Source organism: Carlito syrichta, unplaced genomic scaffold (genome assembly GCF_000164805.1).
Source record: "Carlito syrichta isolate Samal-C Ts95f unplaced genomic scaffold, Tarsius_syrichta-2.0.1 Scaffold304598, whole genome shotgun sequence".
In the NCBI taxonomy this organism is placed as follows: Eukaryota; Metazoa; Chordata; class Mammalia; order Primates; family Tarsiidae; genus Carlito; species Carlito syrichta.
The window spans coordinates 86895-104007 of NW_007248694.1; the positions used below are offsets into that span (position 1 = coordinate 86895).

The following is a 17113-nucleotide window of genomic DNA, read 5'->3' on the forward strand; positions in this document are numbered from 1 at the left end:
TTATGGTGCTTGTAACTTTTTATTACAGTTATATTGTAGCTTCTCTCAATGTTCAGCGTTATGAGTTTGGAAATAATCAGAGATGTCTAGTGAGTTTGGAGACCTGGATCTAGAAGAGATGTCAAATTTAGAGACATCTATTTTGGAATCATCTGCACAGAACTGATCACTGGAATAATAAGACTTAATACAACTACAAAGGAAAATGTTCTGGGGTGGGGGGGAAGGAGTGCAAAACATCTGGTGTATCCACCGTGGAAGTGAATATACCACAAAGCACCATGAAAAAATCATCAGAGTGATGGGTAAAAGAAACACAATGAGCTGAGAATTGAGTGGGAGTGAAAAAATTGCAACAGCAATTACAGGCTATTTTTTTTCCCAAGAAATAAAGTAGCAAAAGCATAGGTTAGAACATGAGAGCATCACTAGGTCAAGGCAAGTTCTTCAGGGTTGTTGAAGACTTTTGAGGTATTTGTGGTAGATGAGAAAGCACCCAATTATGGGATGAAAGAGAAAAAGAAGGTGATAGGAAAAACCAAGAACGGAGAAAGGAATATGAAAGAGCAGGACAAAGAGAGAGACTGATTAGGAATTAGTAACTGAACTGAGGATGGGTAAAAGCTAAAAACAGTATAGTGCCTAAGGACCAAATGGACTGCATCACTGAAAAGTCAGGGGAAATAAAGAGCAGGCCAAGGCAGTAGCAGAGGTCAATTTAGGATACATTAGGCACCAAAGAAATCTTTGTGATTCTTGTGGGTGAAATATCTCATCAGGACTGAAATATATGACATATTCAGGAAAGGCATACCAACTCATCTACCTTTCTTACTTAGAGGTTAAATTTAAAGTAAAACAAACTTTTGATTTAAAGTTGCCAGCTAAAATATAGGATGCCCAGTTACATCTGAATTTCTGCTAAACGATGAGTAATACTGTGATATAAGTATGTCATATGTAATATTTAGGAAACATTTATGCTAAAAGTTGTTCTACACTTATCTAAAATTCAGATGTAACTGGGTACCCATTATTTTTATTTGCTAAATCTGGAAACACTATTTCAATTAGATGTACGATATTTTGAGTAACAGTAGCATCTGGAAAATAGAAAAATGTGGCCAAAAGAAAACAAATGCACTGGGACCCGACTGACTGATATACTAATATAGCTTTAAGGGAACAATAAAGATGAATTTAAAAACACAACAATTTTGGGAAGGAAAAAAAAGATGACAGTGGAGCCAGTTGGACTGTGTGAGTCCCTGTGTGTGAGCGAGTGTATGAATAAATTTTCATGTGCATCTATTTGTAAGTGGGCATGTGAGTGCCTGACTGAGTGGGGGGCTCAGCAACAAGTGGCCTAGGCTCTCCTGGTGAAGCAGCTAGTGCTGACAGCTGCTCTGTTTGGACCCTAGCGCCTCTTGGGACACAGAAACTAAGTGCCATTTTCTAAAATCAACACATCTCTTTCCAGGGAGAAACTGTTGGGAGCAACGGCCATTGCCAGACTGCCCGACCACAGCAGCGCCAGGCTGGACACTGGCAATGAGGGCTTCAGAGGGAATGCAGCAAAAGAGCCAGAGGCAGAGTCCCACTGGAGAAGATGAAACAGGCACCCCACCTTGATCTTGAAAACTGGGCAGGGTAGAGCTCTGGCTTGTTCACCATGGAACAACAGACCCACTCTCTGTGACCAGCAGGTTAACTCCTCAGGAGTTGACTGTGACCCAGAGAAAATATCATGGAAGCACAAACTTCGGAGGGACAGGATGACTGTGGAGTCTCAGGCACCTTACTGCCCACCCTGATTCAGCTGTGGGACAAAGTTGCAACCAGAAAAGGCCAGGAAAGACCTCCCAGGAGGTCAATGGTGAGTCCTGGGCTGACCGAACACCTTCTTCCCCAGCAATCTTCTGAACATCAGACCCACACGGTTGGGGCACAACTGAGAGGAACGAACCCAGATGGAGCCTGAAAGACAGTCACACAAGGAGAACTCTATTCTGGGATAAGCCTGGCTTGGGAGCCTGCTGCCAGCACCTGGGAAGGAGGCAATTCCACACCTCCCCCCAGAGGGGATCCCCCTGATCTTACAAAAAGCAAGAGGGGAGGATTGTCTCCCCACTCACCCCCACTGCCCCCTCTTCCTTCCCTGGACCATGCATCAAGGAGATTGTGAATGAGCCTGCAGCCCCACAGGAGACAAGAGGCAGGCTTACCTGTGAGCAGCTGAGAAGAATAATTATAGAACCTGCCATAAGAGGGTGGGGGTATATATACCATTGTACCATCATATAGAGTGGTGGTGAAGAGTGGGTCTCAGGAGGCCCCAACATCAGTCAGTGAACATTGTAACTTGTAAGTAGTTTCTGAATCCTACCTCCCCACCCTCCACCTTATTTGACTGTCAAAACTATAAGAAACAGCAAAGCTTCTTGTCCCCAACCCTGTTTCAAAACAGAACAAATTTGGAGGCTCTGATTAGAGAAGAATAGAGGTCTGAGCAAACAACAGAAGTGAAAGCCCATCCTACTATCACTGAATAATGGAATAAAAGAGAAAAAAAAATCTGTCACAAGTTATAAAAAATCAGCAGAATAACACAGGTAATTTCCAGTGTACCCTAGAAGCAACATTAAAAATCACACCTCAGAACCTAAATAATATAAATCACCAACTACTGGACCCAGAATAGAACAGGGATTAAGGACTAGATGGAAAGAGTGAATACGATTCAATAAAGTCAAGACGCAACACTGATACCTTGTAACAGAATTTTTGGGTATAAAAAATTCCATCCAGGAAATAAATAACAAGATGACAAGCATAGAAGGCAGAATCAACCAAGCAGAAGAAAGAATCTTAGAGCTTGAAGGCTAAAACATGGAATTAACCTGATCTGTTAAAAACATAGAAAGAAAATTCAGAAAAAAAGAACAAAGCCTTCAAGAGATGCATGATTATATCAAGAGGCCAAACTTACATCTGATTGGTATCCGAGAAGAAGAAGGGAAAATGGAGAACACCTTGGAACAATTATTCCAGGAGGTTATCCAAGAAAACTTTCCACATCTCACCAGAGATGGAACATCCAAACACAAGAGATTCAGAGAAGCCCCCTAAGACATCACATGAGAAGACCAACCCCTAGACACATAGCAATTCACTTATACAAAGCATGCATAAAAGAAAAATTTCAAAAAGCAGTAAGAGAGAAAGGTCAGATGACCTACCGGGGAAGACCAATCAGAATAGCAGCAGACTAACTAGCAGAAACACTACAAGCTAGAAAGGACTGGAGTCCAATTTTTTCAAAGTCCTCAAAGATAAACAATTTCATCCAAGAAGTTCCTACCCAGACAAGCTCATCTTCATCAGCAATGGAGAATTAAAATCCTTCCCAGATCTAACCCCTAAAAGATTATGCTGCGTCCTGACCAGCTCTACAGGAGACACTCAAGTAGGAAAAAAGAAAGAAAGAGAGAAAGAGAGAGAGAGAGAGAGAGAGAAAGAAAGAAACAATAACCACGCACTTCCCACAAATGCAGGAAGCATAGAATCAACATAACACACCTTGCAACTGCAAAATTGAAAGCATACATATGTCAATCTAAAAGTTAAAAGAAAACAAAACAGCCTTATAAGAGCCTCATGAGAGGAATAAATCCTCACATTTCAATAATCAGCGTGAGTGTCAATGGATTAAATGCACCACTGAAAAGACACAGAATGGCAAACCAAATTTGTTTTTAAAAAAAAAAGACCCAGCAATATGCTGCCTCCAGAAAACACATCTCACTACAAAGACTCACTCACAGACTCAAAGGATTATATAATTAGACACAGAAAAGGTTTCTGACGAAATCCAGCATCCATTCTTAATAAAAAACCTTGAACACCTAGGTGAAGAGGGAACATACCTCAATATAGTAAAAGCTATCTACGATAAACCCACAGACAATGTATTACTAAGTGGACAGATATTGGAAGCATTTCCCCTGAAAACTGAAACAAGACAATGCTGCCCACTCTCACCCCTCCTGTTCAACATAGTGTTGGAAGTCCTAGCTAGAGCAATCAGAAAAGAGGAGGAGGCCAGGCTTGGCGGCTCAGCCTGCAATCCCAGCATTTTGGGAGGCCTAGGTGAGTAGATTGGCTGAGTCCACGGGTTTGAGACCAGTCTGGGCAACTTGGTGAGACCTTGTCTCTATAATAAATCAAAAATTAGCTGGGCATGGTAGTGTGTCCCCGTAGTTCTGGCTACTTGGAAAGTTGAGGCGGAAGGATCACCCGAGCCCAGCAGATCGATGCTGGGGTGGCTGTGAGTGTGTCACTGCACTCCAGCCTGGGTGACAAAGTGACTCCAACTCAAAAAAAGAAAAGAAATCTAAATGAAAAAGAGGAAATCAAGCTATCCCTCTTTGCAGATGATATATGATCCTATACTTGGAACACCCAAGGGAATCCATCAAAAACCTCCTTGCACTGATAAAGGACTTTGGCAAATTGCAGGGTATAAAATCAATGTGCAAAAGACAATCTCCTTTCTATACACCAACAATAAATAGACAGAGAACCAAGTAAAAAGTACAATCTCATTCACAATCACCACAAAAAAATAAAATAAAATAAGTGAAACACCTTGGCATCTTCCTAACTAGAGAAGTGAAAGACGTTTACAATGAAAACTACAAAGCACTGCTCAGAAAAAATCCAAGAAGACACAAACAAATGGAAAAATATTCCATGCTCATGGACTAGATGAATCAATATTGCTAAGATGTCCATCCTACCAAAGGAAATCTACAGATTCAACTCAATACCAATTAAATTATCATCATTATTCTTCTCAGACCTGGAAACAACAATACAGAAATTCATATGGAAACAAAAATGACCACAAATAGTCAAAACAATCCTCAACAAAAGAAACAAAGTGGGAGGTTTCACACTTCTAGACTTTAAACTTTATTATAAGGCTACAATAGTGAAAAGAGCCTGGTATCAGTACAAGAACAGGCATATAGACCAATGGAACAGGATAGATTCTAGAAGCAAATTTCAATTTCTCAACTGTCTCATCTTCAACAAAGCCTCCACTATCAACCACTGGGGAGAGGAAAATCTTTTCAGTAAATGGTGTTAGGAAAACTGGCTGACTGCACACAGAAGAATGAAACAGGACCTCTACCTATCACCATATATAACAATCAACTTCAAATGGATCAAAGACCTAAACATAAAACCTCAAACTATAAGAATCTTAGAAAACACAGGAGACACCCTTATGGAAATTGGAACTGGCATCCAATTCCTGATCAAAACCACAAGTGCCCATGCCATAAGAGTTAAGATAGACAAGTGGGACCTCATTAAACTAAAAAGCTTCTGCAAGTCAAAAGAAACCATCAAGAGAGTGGGGAGACAGCCCACATAATGGGAAAAAAATATTTGCCAACTGCATATCTGACAAAAGTCTAACATTCAGGATCTACAAGGAACTCAAATGTGCTGAAAGGAAAAAAACAAACAAACAGCCCCATTTAAAATGGGCAAAAGACATGAACAGACACTTCTCAGAAGAAAATATATGAGCAGCCAACAGACACATGAAAAAGTGCTCAGCCTCAGCAATCATCAGAGAAATGCAAATCAAAACCACATTGAGATACTACCTAACTCCAGTAAGAATGAGCTGTCATTAATAAAACAAAAAACAACTGATGCTGGCAAGGATGTGGAGAAAAGGGAAAGCTTCTACACTATTGGTGGGAGTGCAAACTAGTTCATCCTCTGTGGAAAACAGTGTGGCAATTCCTAAAAGAACTAGAAATTGACCTTCCATATGATCCAGCAATCCTGCTTCTGGAAATATACCCAGAGAAACTCAAATCATTCTACATAAAAGATACCTGTGCACGCATATTTATTGCAGCACTATTCACAATAGCAAAAATATGGAACCAACCTTGATGCCCATGGAAACTGGACTGGATAAAAAAAATATGTTACATATACACAATGAAATATTATGCAGCCATAAAGAAGGAAAAATCATGGACTTTGCAGTAACTGAATGGATTTGGAATCTATCATATTCAGTGATCTATCCCAGAAACAAAGAGTTGAGTACCACATGTTCTCATTCAAAAGCAGACCCTGAACACCTATCACAATAATACAAGAAAGGAATTGGCAATATTGGGACACTGCCAGGGAAGGGGAGGCACATAATATCAATAAGCGTTCATGATCCTAATCCATGTAAAGTGAGATTCAATGAGAGACCCAAAGCTTCACCTGTACCTAAATCACTTAATATATGCAACCCTGACTTGGACCCCACAACTTTAAAATTAAATTAAGTTAAAGTAAAAAAAACCCCACAATTTAGAAAAATTTCCTTGGAGAAATAAAATATCTTCACTTAAATATTAACTAATATATAAGGTAGTAAAAGAAAGTCTCTAAATGAGTAATACACAGATTAGATCATCAGAAGAGGGAATAATCAACTTCATTGAGTACAGAGAAGACAAAATATAAACTAAGCCCTTGAAAGGAGGACCAGTTTTTGCAGAACTTGCATATTAAAGAGGCAACAGAAGGCTGGGCATGGTGGTTTAGGCCTGTAATCCCAGCACTTTGGTAGACTGAGACGAGAGAATTGCTTGAACCCAGAAGTTTGATACTACCCTGGGCACCATAGGAAGTCCTCATCTCTACAAAAATGAAAAAACTGAGCTGGGTGTGGTGGCATACACTTGTATTTCCAGGTACTCTGGAGGCTGAGGCAGAAGGATCTCCTGAGCCCAGGAGGTTGAGGCTGTGGTGAGCCGTGATTGTGCCACTGCACTCAAGCCTAGGCGACAGAGAGAGACTTTGACTCAAAAAATAAAGTAAAATAAACATGGCAGCAGGAAGAAGAGTAGCAAGACAGAAAAACAGAAAAGAAATGATAACAAGAGTAATAAAAATCATTGGATAAGAGAATTAATGTGACAGACTTTAGATGTGTACTTCTTTTTGTATTGGCAGCAAGACACAGGTAAAGTATTAAAGAGACATCATGAGCAAAGATACTGATATGGGGGCGTACAATTCTTCACTCACTTCTCAGTAATCCTTTATGAAAAACTTACTGCATGCTCACCTCCTGAAGGACCTAACAGTGAGTGGACCAGGAGGGCTGGAGCAGATTATTTGTGTAAAGGGACGGGGAGAAAAAAGATTTACAGGAAATGGCACCACGTTACTGAGGATCTTACCTAAAGTAAATCTCATGAAAAGACATTTCAATCTATTTTGAGGGGATCTCATTTTTGAGAGTATTACTCTGTTTACACTGAGTGGATCTGCCTGCAACTTTTTAAGAGTTGGATGTATAACAAAGGATTTATTTTAAAATAAAAAATATTGCAGCATCCTCCCCAAGGAAAAAAGTGGGGGACATACGAGACAGGGTGGACAAAATGTTGACAGTTATTGAGGCTAAGAGATGCGTGTATGGGGCTTCATTGCACTAGTCTCTTTATTTTAGTAAATATTTTAAATTTTCCATAATATTTTAAAAAATAGACATGGACTCTTCAAGGAGATTTAAGGACAAAATGGTCTTTACACTTGACTTTCTCAATGGGAAAAAATCACAACGATGCTATGCACAAGATTAATATGACATTCTATTTCCCATGAAACTGAATTTTAACTCCTAGAATCACCCTGAAGGTACATCATATCAAACCACTTTTGCTTCCATGTCTGAGTGTCAAGCTGAATTTATGTGACTGAAATAGTTCTTAGCTCCATGATTAACAGCATCTCTAGTAATAAGATTAACAGCATTTCTGTGCCATAAATAATAATAATAATAATATAATGATTAAAGGTTCTACATTACTGTAAGTCCTCACTGAACGTCATCAGTAGGTTCTTGGAAACTGTGACTTTATGTGAAACGATAAATAACCAAAACCAATTTTACCGTAGACTAATGGATATAAACAAGAGTTAAGTTCCTATGGCATATTTCCAGTCACAAAAACATCATCAAACTTCTAAATAAAGGCCCCAAAACTTCTAATGCTAAGCAATGAAATAAATGTGAGCTATATATACATTTAAGTAAGATTAGTTTTTTAAAAAATAAGATAATTATTGACACAATTATTCTACTTCAGGTTTATGGGTGGTCAGGGCCTCTATCAGCAGCATGAGACTGGAATATCCCTGCACAGAACACCATTCCATTGTAGGGAGCACTCACGTATACCCACACTCACCCCAACTGGACAATTTAGACACACCAATGAAGCTAACGTGCATGTCTTTGGCATGTGAGAGGAAATCACAGAGAAAACCGATGCAGACACGATGAAAACATGCAAACTCCATACAGACAATAGCCCCAGCTGGGGATCAATTTTATAATGAAATAGCATTATTGGGGAACTGTTGAACTCTCCATGAGCATCAACTGGTGAAATATATTACATTTGTTAATATAAATGTGAGCAGCACTACAAATAAAAGCCTCAAGGTAAAGTAGCTGATGTAGCCATTTAGAGTTTTTCTCTCACAGTAAGTGAGCCAGATTTGCATTAATCTGAAATCTGACCTTATCATCTACAGCATGCATTTGAGCTGCAGTTGTTTGTACTGTTGTAAAATACCAGAAACAAACTGGTTGCTCTGCTTATAATTAAGATTATAGAAAGTTGCAAGAGACCATCACTTCCATCCTAACAATCAATGCAAGCTAGGTAAGCTATAGAGCCATGGTATTGAAAAACCCACCTGAGGATGCAAAGAAACTTAAACTAAATTCCAAAACATCACGAGTCCTTCATAGAATAAAAGAGACCCGTAGCTGCTTCGTTCCCAGCAAAGCAGCAGGTGAAAGACACATCCGCTATAGGTGGAGGTAGGGAGAAATAAGTCAAAGCTTTAATGAATTTTTAATGGCAGCATGTGACTAGGGTGACAGATTAGAATTCAGAGGAGCCCGCCTCCACTGAACTTTCTCATGGTCTTTGCCAAGTTCATAAGTAATACATGAAAGACTGGAGGTCGAACAGGAAAGCTGAGAGAAATCCCTCTTAGACACAAGGAGCCTTCTCCAAGTGCAAGAAAGCTACTTTATTTAGATGGAAGCAGAGCTGAGAGACACCCCTCTGAGGCATCCAGCCACTTCTGAAAAGGTGCAGGTGTTTGTACTCTGAAGGTTGGGTTGGGAGCAGAGAAGTTGGGCAAAGGAAACCTCTCCCACGTCTCAGGAAGCCAGGACATAAAACAAGTTAAAGCACTCTATGGGACTTTCTGGGATAATGGAAATGTTCTATATCTTGCTTAGATGATGGTTATATGGAGTATACAACCATACACTATAATGACACTTCAAAATTACGTGTCTTAAGGTGTGCCTCAATTAAAAAATAAAATAAAACAAAAAGACATCTGATGTGAAAAACAAGCACCAACTTTCAATCACCTCCTCAGATGAGGCTGACATTAGATTTAGAAAGCTTTTCTCCCTCCCTCTGAGAACTGGTACCTGGAAGCTAACAGAGCTTAATGCTTTTTGTTTAGAAACAGTGTGAATGAACTGTGGCTAATCTGAAAGGTTTACAGGAACCTTATAAAGAATTATAAAGAATTTTGTTTGCAGGTTGAAGGGATATGCCAAGCAAGAAATCTGCAGACAAACTGGCAAAAACGAGAAGAAATAAAGACATTACAATAAATGGAAATAATTAGAAACCTGTCTTTTTTATAAGCTATAAAATCTAGGATAATATCATTATCCTAGATTTCTAATCTCTGTTTAAATGTTCTTTAAATGCTCTTCCACACCTGTCTTCATGCTAATGAAGCTGAAGGGGAAAGGCCGGCCTTCCTCTGACAGGATGTTCTCAGGGCCTGTGAGAGGGAGCCTTGCTGGCCTGGGGGCTGCATGTCACTTTTCCTGTACCTTCTCTCATAATCTAATTAAGCCTGCAATGAAAAGAAGGAAATTAAGTCCTGATGACTGTATGTTCCGGGAAAGGTTCAGGGTAGCAGAACTAGCGAGCAAGGCCAAGAACACAGAGGACTTAGTAGCCTCTCAGGAGCTGGGGCTCACAATTTCTTCTCTCCACAAACCTTTGAGTTATGGAGGCAGCATGGCCTATTGAAATAATATGGATACCTAAACAGAATAATAACAGACTGAAAGATGATTGTGTGTCAGCCACTAGGCTAAGTCCTGCCTATCTAAAAGTTTTACACTATCTTTGTGGTAAGCACTATTATCATTGCCATGTAACAGATGAGAAACTGAGATTTCACAGCCTGTTAACCAGTGGAGCTCTGTCCTTGAAACCAGGCAATTCGACACGAGAACTCAACATCTGTAAGTCCTTTTACATGAACACTGTACTGCTTCCCTAAAGGATAGAAATAAGGCACATTCTAGGACTAAAACTCTGAATTCAAATCCTGGTTTTACTAAATGCTGGCAATACAGTCTTTAGCCTTCAGAAGCCTATATCCTTTGGAAGGGCGGCTGGTTTCTCTAAGCCTCTATCTCATCTATAAGACAGAGGTAACATCTAATAGATCACAAAGTTACAGTGAAAATTATAAACAATTAATGTAAAGGTAGATGCTCAATAAATGGTAGTTATTGATTATTGATAACAAGTCATATTACCTCTTTAATACTAATTTCTGAATAATTTACCTGAATAATTTGTATACTCCACACAAAGTATATATAATGGTATTGATATGGATGGAAGAGGAGAGATGAAGACTAAACTAAAAGTTGTTCTTCATGATTACACACACACACAGACACACACACATTTTTTTTCTAACTTCTTTCTCTAGAGGTGCTAAACATTGCACCTTAATATTTTAACTAAGGTATGCACTTGACACACTCATGAGGGGACTGTTGCCTGGAGTATGGGGCATCTAAAGGAACTAAAATAATAAACATTTCAATTTGTAAACACTGAAGCATCATGGTGTACTAAGAATAACGCAGGTCTTGAAATCACCCAGTCTCTGATGCAAATCTTTGCTATACTAATTTATTGCTAAGTGACTTAGGGCAAGAAACACTATTTACCTTCTGGAGCATTGTCTCATGTATAAAATAGAGATAATAATGCCTGGTAGTTTCTGTTGATGATTATATACATACTAAGTTTTATAATGATGATACTATGTGTAAAACACTTGGTCTCTAGTAGACTATCTACAAATGGTAGCTAAATTATTATCATTATTATGCATCTATATCCTCTAGCATAACCATATCAGAAATCAACCAGAAATTCCATTTGTTTTCCATGAATCCTATGATGACATTTTATTATCATTATATATCAGTTACTAGAGTTTCTTCCATTTTATTATCATTATATATCAGTTACTAGAGTTTCTTCCATGGCTTGCCCAAAGATGGTGCTTAAAAGCTTATCAATTTTAAAACTTTCTTTGATTAGTTGCAAAAAGAATTCAGTTAGGATTCAATATTTTAAGTAAGTGAAATGCTTTATTAATTTTTATTGCAAATTAATTTTTTTATTAGTTAGGTTTTTTACCATAATAAGAATTTTACTTAAAAATCTTTAAAATCTGGAAGGAGGTCATTTTCCTTGTATTTTAGGCAAATCCTTCTAGACAATAGGTTTGCTGGCTGAAAGACTTAACACTGCACTCTTTTCTGTGTTCATGTGGTAATACACACACACACACACACACCTTTTCAATATCAAATATGGAGGAAATAGAGAGATAAGGTTTGAAGAAAGATAACATTCTAGCAGTAAAAAAAAAGATGTCAAGAGAGCCTGAGAATATGAAAATAAGAGAGAAACAGGGTCATATGAGAGTTGCCCGGAAAGATACAAAACATCATCTTGAAAGGGGTGCTGTGAGCACTCACTCCATATCTGTAGAGATGTTCAGGTCTCCTGAGAGATGGGCACTCTACCAATGCAAGGTATTATGGCTTCTGTCTTTATAACTGAAAGATTGATATTCTTTGGTAAGATTCCATATTCAGCATAGAAGGAACACAATTGGAAGTCTGAAATAGCACTTTGCCCTTTTTTTCCAACACAAAAGACTCCTTCCAGTGTGCAACCTTTCATGCAAAACAGCTTGTTTTTAAAGCTTAGTTCCAGTCCCCCAAAGATCCTTGGTTACAAGCCATGGGAAAGGATATCATGTGACAGAGGCACAGTCCTTTCTAAGTGACAGGGGAAATGTCCTGCTACAATCACCCTTAGTGAAGAGAACACAGCACCATTTGGTTAGTCAGAAGAATTCTTAACCATACTAAAAACAGAGAGAGAATACTGTGCTCTCATTTTTCAACTTCTTACATTTTCCCTTGTGAAAATATTTCAAGGTCACAATTAATGGGATGTAGCAGTTAAATTCCTAAGAAGACTTAAAAAGTGTAAAGTGTGTTACAGAGGGAAATACTGGCACTTTTTTTTAAGGGAAAAAAATCTGACTAGAACAAAAGAAAGTGGCTTTTTTTCCTGTTTTACCCACAATCAATGATTTTTAAATACGTATTCATGCCAGGATTGCTAAATGGTAGGACACATCATATTATGAATATTACAAATGGAGTATAAAATATACAGTTAGAATGCAGGTGGTTTTAAAATACTTTAAGTCACTTACCATGTCAGTAGAAGAAATAGTTGGTAAATCCGCTGGGGCCAGAGTGGTGTCATTAGATACTGAGATATTAACTGTAAACAAAAGACAATTTTTGACTATAAAGATAAAATAGAAACAACCTCAATGCATTATTATGTATTTTAAAAAGCAGGGTTAGGCATTAAAATGCCTTCAATAACAACATAAGGTCACAATAAATTTTCATTTATTATAACATTTTCATTTATATTACCTTTCACCTAGATAAAGTAATCAAAGATTTGGACACATCTGTTGTACTCTCTAATCTGATATGAAACAATGGCATATATTTAAGGAGATGGTGTTAAAATTTGTTCTAGGTTTCAAAACAAAATTAGAATATCCCTGTTACTAAAGAATACTATAAGAAAGAGATTGGGCTGGGCACGGTGACTCAAGTCTGTAATCCCAGCACTTTGGGAGGCTGAGGCAAGAGGATTGCCTGAGTCCAGGAGTTTAAGACCAGCCTGGAAGAGTTGTTGAGACCTTGTCTCTACAATAAATCAAAAACTTTGCCAGGCATGGTGGCGCATGCCTGTAGTTCCAGTTACTTGGAAGGCTGAGGCAGAACAATTGCCTGAGCCCAGCAGGTTAAGGCTGTGGTGGCCGTTGAGTGTGCCACTGGATTCCAGCCTGGGTGACAGAGTGAGACTGACACGAAAGAGATTGGTAGTAGCAGGATACTGATGGGTTGGGAGTGGGGGCACAACATCAATAAGGGTACCTGATCTCAAACCAGGCAAAGTGGGGACCAAAGGGAGGCTCACACTTCACCTGTATGATATCTACTTGTATACCTAATCTTGAATTGTACTCCACATCTTTAAAATAAAATATATATTTAAAAAAATTAAAAAGAACATTCAATATATTTTACCTAGTAGAAGAAATGACTACCAATAATTTTGATCACTGGCTTCATACATAGTAAAATCTCACAAATTGTAGCTTTGCTAATTAAGAATTAATTAATTTATAACTTTTGGAAATTTGAACTGCATATGAGAAAATATATCTTTAGAAAATATGTGAAAACAAAAAAGCACTAAATAAATAATATAATGGGGATGAATATTTAATCTAATTTTTAAAATTATTCTCATGCAATTTGGCACTGTTTTAGGTTTAAGATGTCACTTGCAAAGAAACCTAATTTATTTATTCACTAACCTTTCTCATGGAAATGTTTCATTAGTATTAAATTTTATGGGTCTGAAAATTAAATCATAGTATTTACAAAGTATTCTAAAATTAAAACATTTTTTTCTTTATCAGGTAAGTTTTTTTCCTATTTTGGAAAGCTTTAAGTATTATAAAACAAACTGTTACCCCGAGAACATCCTTAATTTATAAAAATATTGTGAAATAATACTTAGCAGGTTTTTCTTTGGGGATCACATAGTTCATTTAACTTCTAAATTGCTAACTTAGCAATTGTTTGGTCCTCACTGCCTCACCTCTAACCTCCAGCCTGTCTTTTTAGTTTGTCATGTTTCAGGTCCTGCCTACGTAAACCTTTAAGGAAAAGCACAGATGTATTTCATGGCTGAAACTTAGAATATGAGATCTATGAGAGAAGAAAAGAAGGAGCATGTCCTGTTCACTACTTTTCCCTAGAGTCTGTGCAGTCTGGCTCTTAACTAATAGGAACTCAAAAATATTTGTTTATTATCCATAAAGGAAGTTTAAAAAGTGGGCATTTCATAATTAGCTGACTGAAAGCAGATAAAGGGGAAAAAGAGAGAGAGAGAGAAAAAAGGAAAATAAATGAAAGGAAAGAAAATATTTAGTTTGGGTCCTAGCTTTGCCTAATCCATTCTGATATTTGAAAGTTCTGGATTGTAAAACGAGTAACCTAAAGCTCTGCTGTCAGGACTTCCCTATTTTAGCAGCAAAACAAGTACATGTGTGTGCTGTATGTTTTCTTTTTCTCTCAGCTTCATCGCAGATCACAAAGAGAATCAAAATAGACTAAAGGATGCTTGGTTCAAACAATTAAATTAAACAAGAATCTATTTCTCCAAGGAAAGAGATGTTAGTAAATTATTATTAACAAACATAGGTTTATATTACTACTTAGTTCTAAAAAGTTTACAGTACATTTTCTTACATTATTGTATTTGTTCATTTAAAAATATCCTAAAGCACATAATAAACTTTTGTATCCATCTTATTTTATTTGTTTGTTTGTTTATTTCTGAGTTGAGGTCTCACTCTGTTGCCCAGGCTGGAGTACAATGATGTGATCATGGTTTGACCCAACCTCTTGGGCTCAAATGATCCTTCTGCATCAGCCCCCCGAGTAGCTGGGATTATAGGAATGCACTACCATGCCTGGCTAATTTTTTTATATTTTTGTAGAGACAAGATCTTGTTATGTTGCCCAGGCCGATACCCATTTACATTGAATGGGGACTCTGAAGCAAGTTATGCCAGGCTATGTGCCCAGGATTATAGAGTCAATCAGAAAAGAGCTGGTACTAAGACCTCATTCTCATTCTTTCATCTCCTACCCAGCATTTCTAATCATTACATTCAAGATGATTTATGTGGCCACAGAATTCAAGGTGGGACAGTGCTCGCCCATGGTAGATAGTAGATCTAGCTATTAAAGCTAGATGCTTTAATGCAATTTTATGAGTTTCCTGTCACAAGAGATCAAAGGTCTTTTTGCAACATATTTTTCTGCATAAAAACAAGGAGCAAGGAGGGAGGGGGAAAGATATTCAAGACTCCGTGTGTGTGTGTGTGTGTGTGTGTGTGTGTGTGTGTGTGTGTGAGTGAGTGTGAGAGAGAGAGAGAAAGGAATAATAAAGGCCAGGAGTGTACTAAAAAGGATTCCAATCTGAACTTTTAGTAACTGCTCCCAAGCTTTGGCTACAAATCAATTCTGCTCATTTAAATTCTTTTTAGCTTTTCAGTTTTTTACTGAGACGAGCTATTAAAGTACATTGGCTCTCCAAATCCCAAAAGATCAGCATGAGAGGAACAGCAAAAAGAATATATTTTGCCTACTTACTTTAATAAGCAACTGCTTCAGTAGAAAACTTCAAAATAAATGTATTAAAAAAGGACATTCATAAATACATATTGGCAGGGTATGGTAGAGTCCATAAATAAAATTAAAAGTAAATTTATTCAGGCTCATAGAAGAGAAAATGATACATTCCAATTGGGAGCTCAATCTACAAGAGCCATTGGTCAAGAGCCATTTGGATCCAGGTGCAAATATTTCAGTAACCAATTGCAGAATGATCTGTTTATATGGAATCTGCAATATCCTTGATTAGGATTCCAGAAAGGTCAAATGGAAAAACCAAAATGTACTGCACTCTCTCTTCACCATGTACCTAGCATCAAGGCTTATAAAGCAAAGAAACTCTTTGCCCTGGGAATCTGGCTAATTTAGATTTAGTCAATTATCACTGGGACCACCTCTGTCCCATACTGGGTTTCAGGGAGTTTCCACAGATTAATTGTTTATCATTACTCGGTTTTTCACTTCTTGTTCCTCCATGTATCAAAATTTAGCTGATCCGCTGGAATGGGGGAAAGCATATTGTCAGTAACAAACCTTTAAAAATGTGTCTGTGACTTTTCCATCTAAAGCTGGCTTTTTCTTCTTTATGTTTAACGAGAGAACTAGAAAAAGAACAAGGGAATCAAGTGTGGCTGCTCCTGTGGGAGCTACGAGTAGAAAAAGAGGATGACATCCACGTGTCAGTGTTGGCGCATCCACGTGTCAGTATGCAGTATCAGTCTTGCATAGAGAATATCAGTAACACCACTAAAGGTTGTCCCTCTTTATTCTCTAGTGACCTGACACCAGGAACTACCCCATGGCTTCTCTTCTCCATACATTAGCAGGAATACGTACAAGCTCACTTGGGATGAGGAACAATTGGTTACTGAAGGCAAATCTGTCTGCTTTGATGTGTCACCATGACACAATGTAGAGAAGGGAGTAGTAAGAGCCCTGGGCTAGATGTCCAGCTCTAGCACCTTCTAAGCACAGTTGTTCTCAAATTCCCTCACCACATAACCTTGAGGAAGTTACTTCACTTTTCTTGACTACAGGACCCTCATTTGTGAAACTAGATTTAAAACCATCCACCTCATAAGTTTACAGTGCAGATTAAATAACACAATTTAAGCAAAATTGTTAGCACTGGAGTACCAGGAAAGATCTAAATGAATGGTAACTACAATTACGACTAGCTCTATGACCTGGAGAAAGCAGAACTCGCCCCTAGGGACAAATGTCAGCTACCTCTCATGATTTGTGTAATAATCAAAAATACATATATTTTATCATTAAAATATAGTTTGTTAAAATCCTCTAGTAAAATATCTGGCATCTGGATGGTGCTTAATAAATATCAGCCAAATCTGAATCAGG

At 38.0% G+C, this 17113-nt stretch overlaps 1 protein-coding gene across 1 annotated transcript in view; it reads right to left on the reverse strand.

The window, feature by feature from the left end:
• The window catches only part of LOC103262717 (electrogenic sodium bicarbonate cotransporter 1), a 239403-nt gene that overhangs the window by 68475 nt on the left and 153815 nt on the right, over positions 1-17113 (reverse strand). The window contains exon 12 of the mRNA XM_008060360.2: positions 12694-12764. Within this exon, the coding sequence (XP_008058551.1) occupies positions 12694-12764 (71 nt within the window). The remainder of the gene's footprint in view (positions 1-12693; positions 12765-17113) is intronic.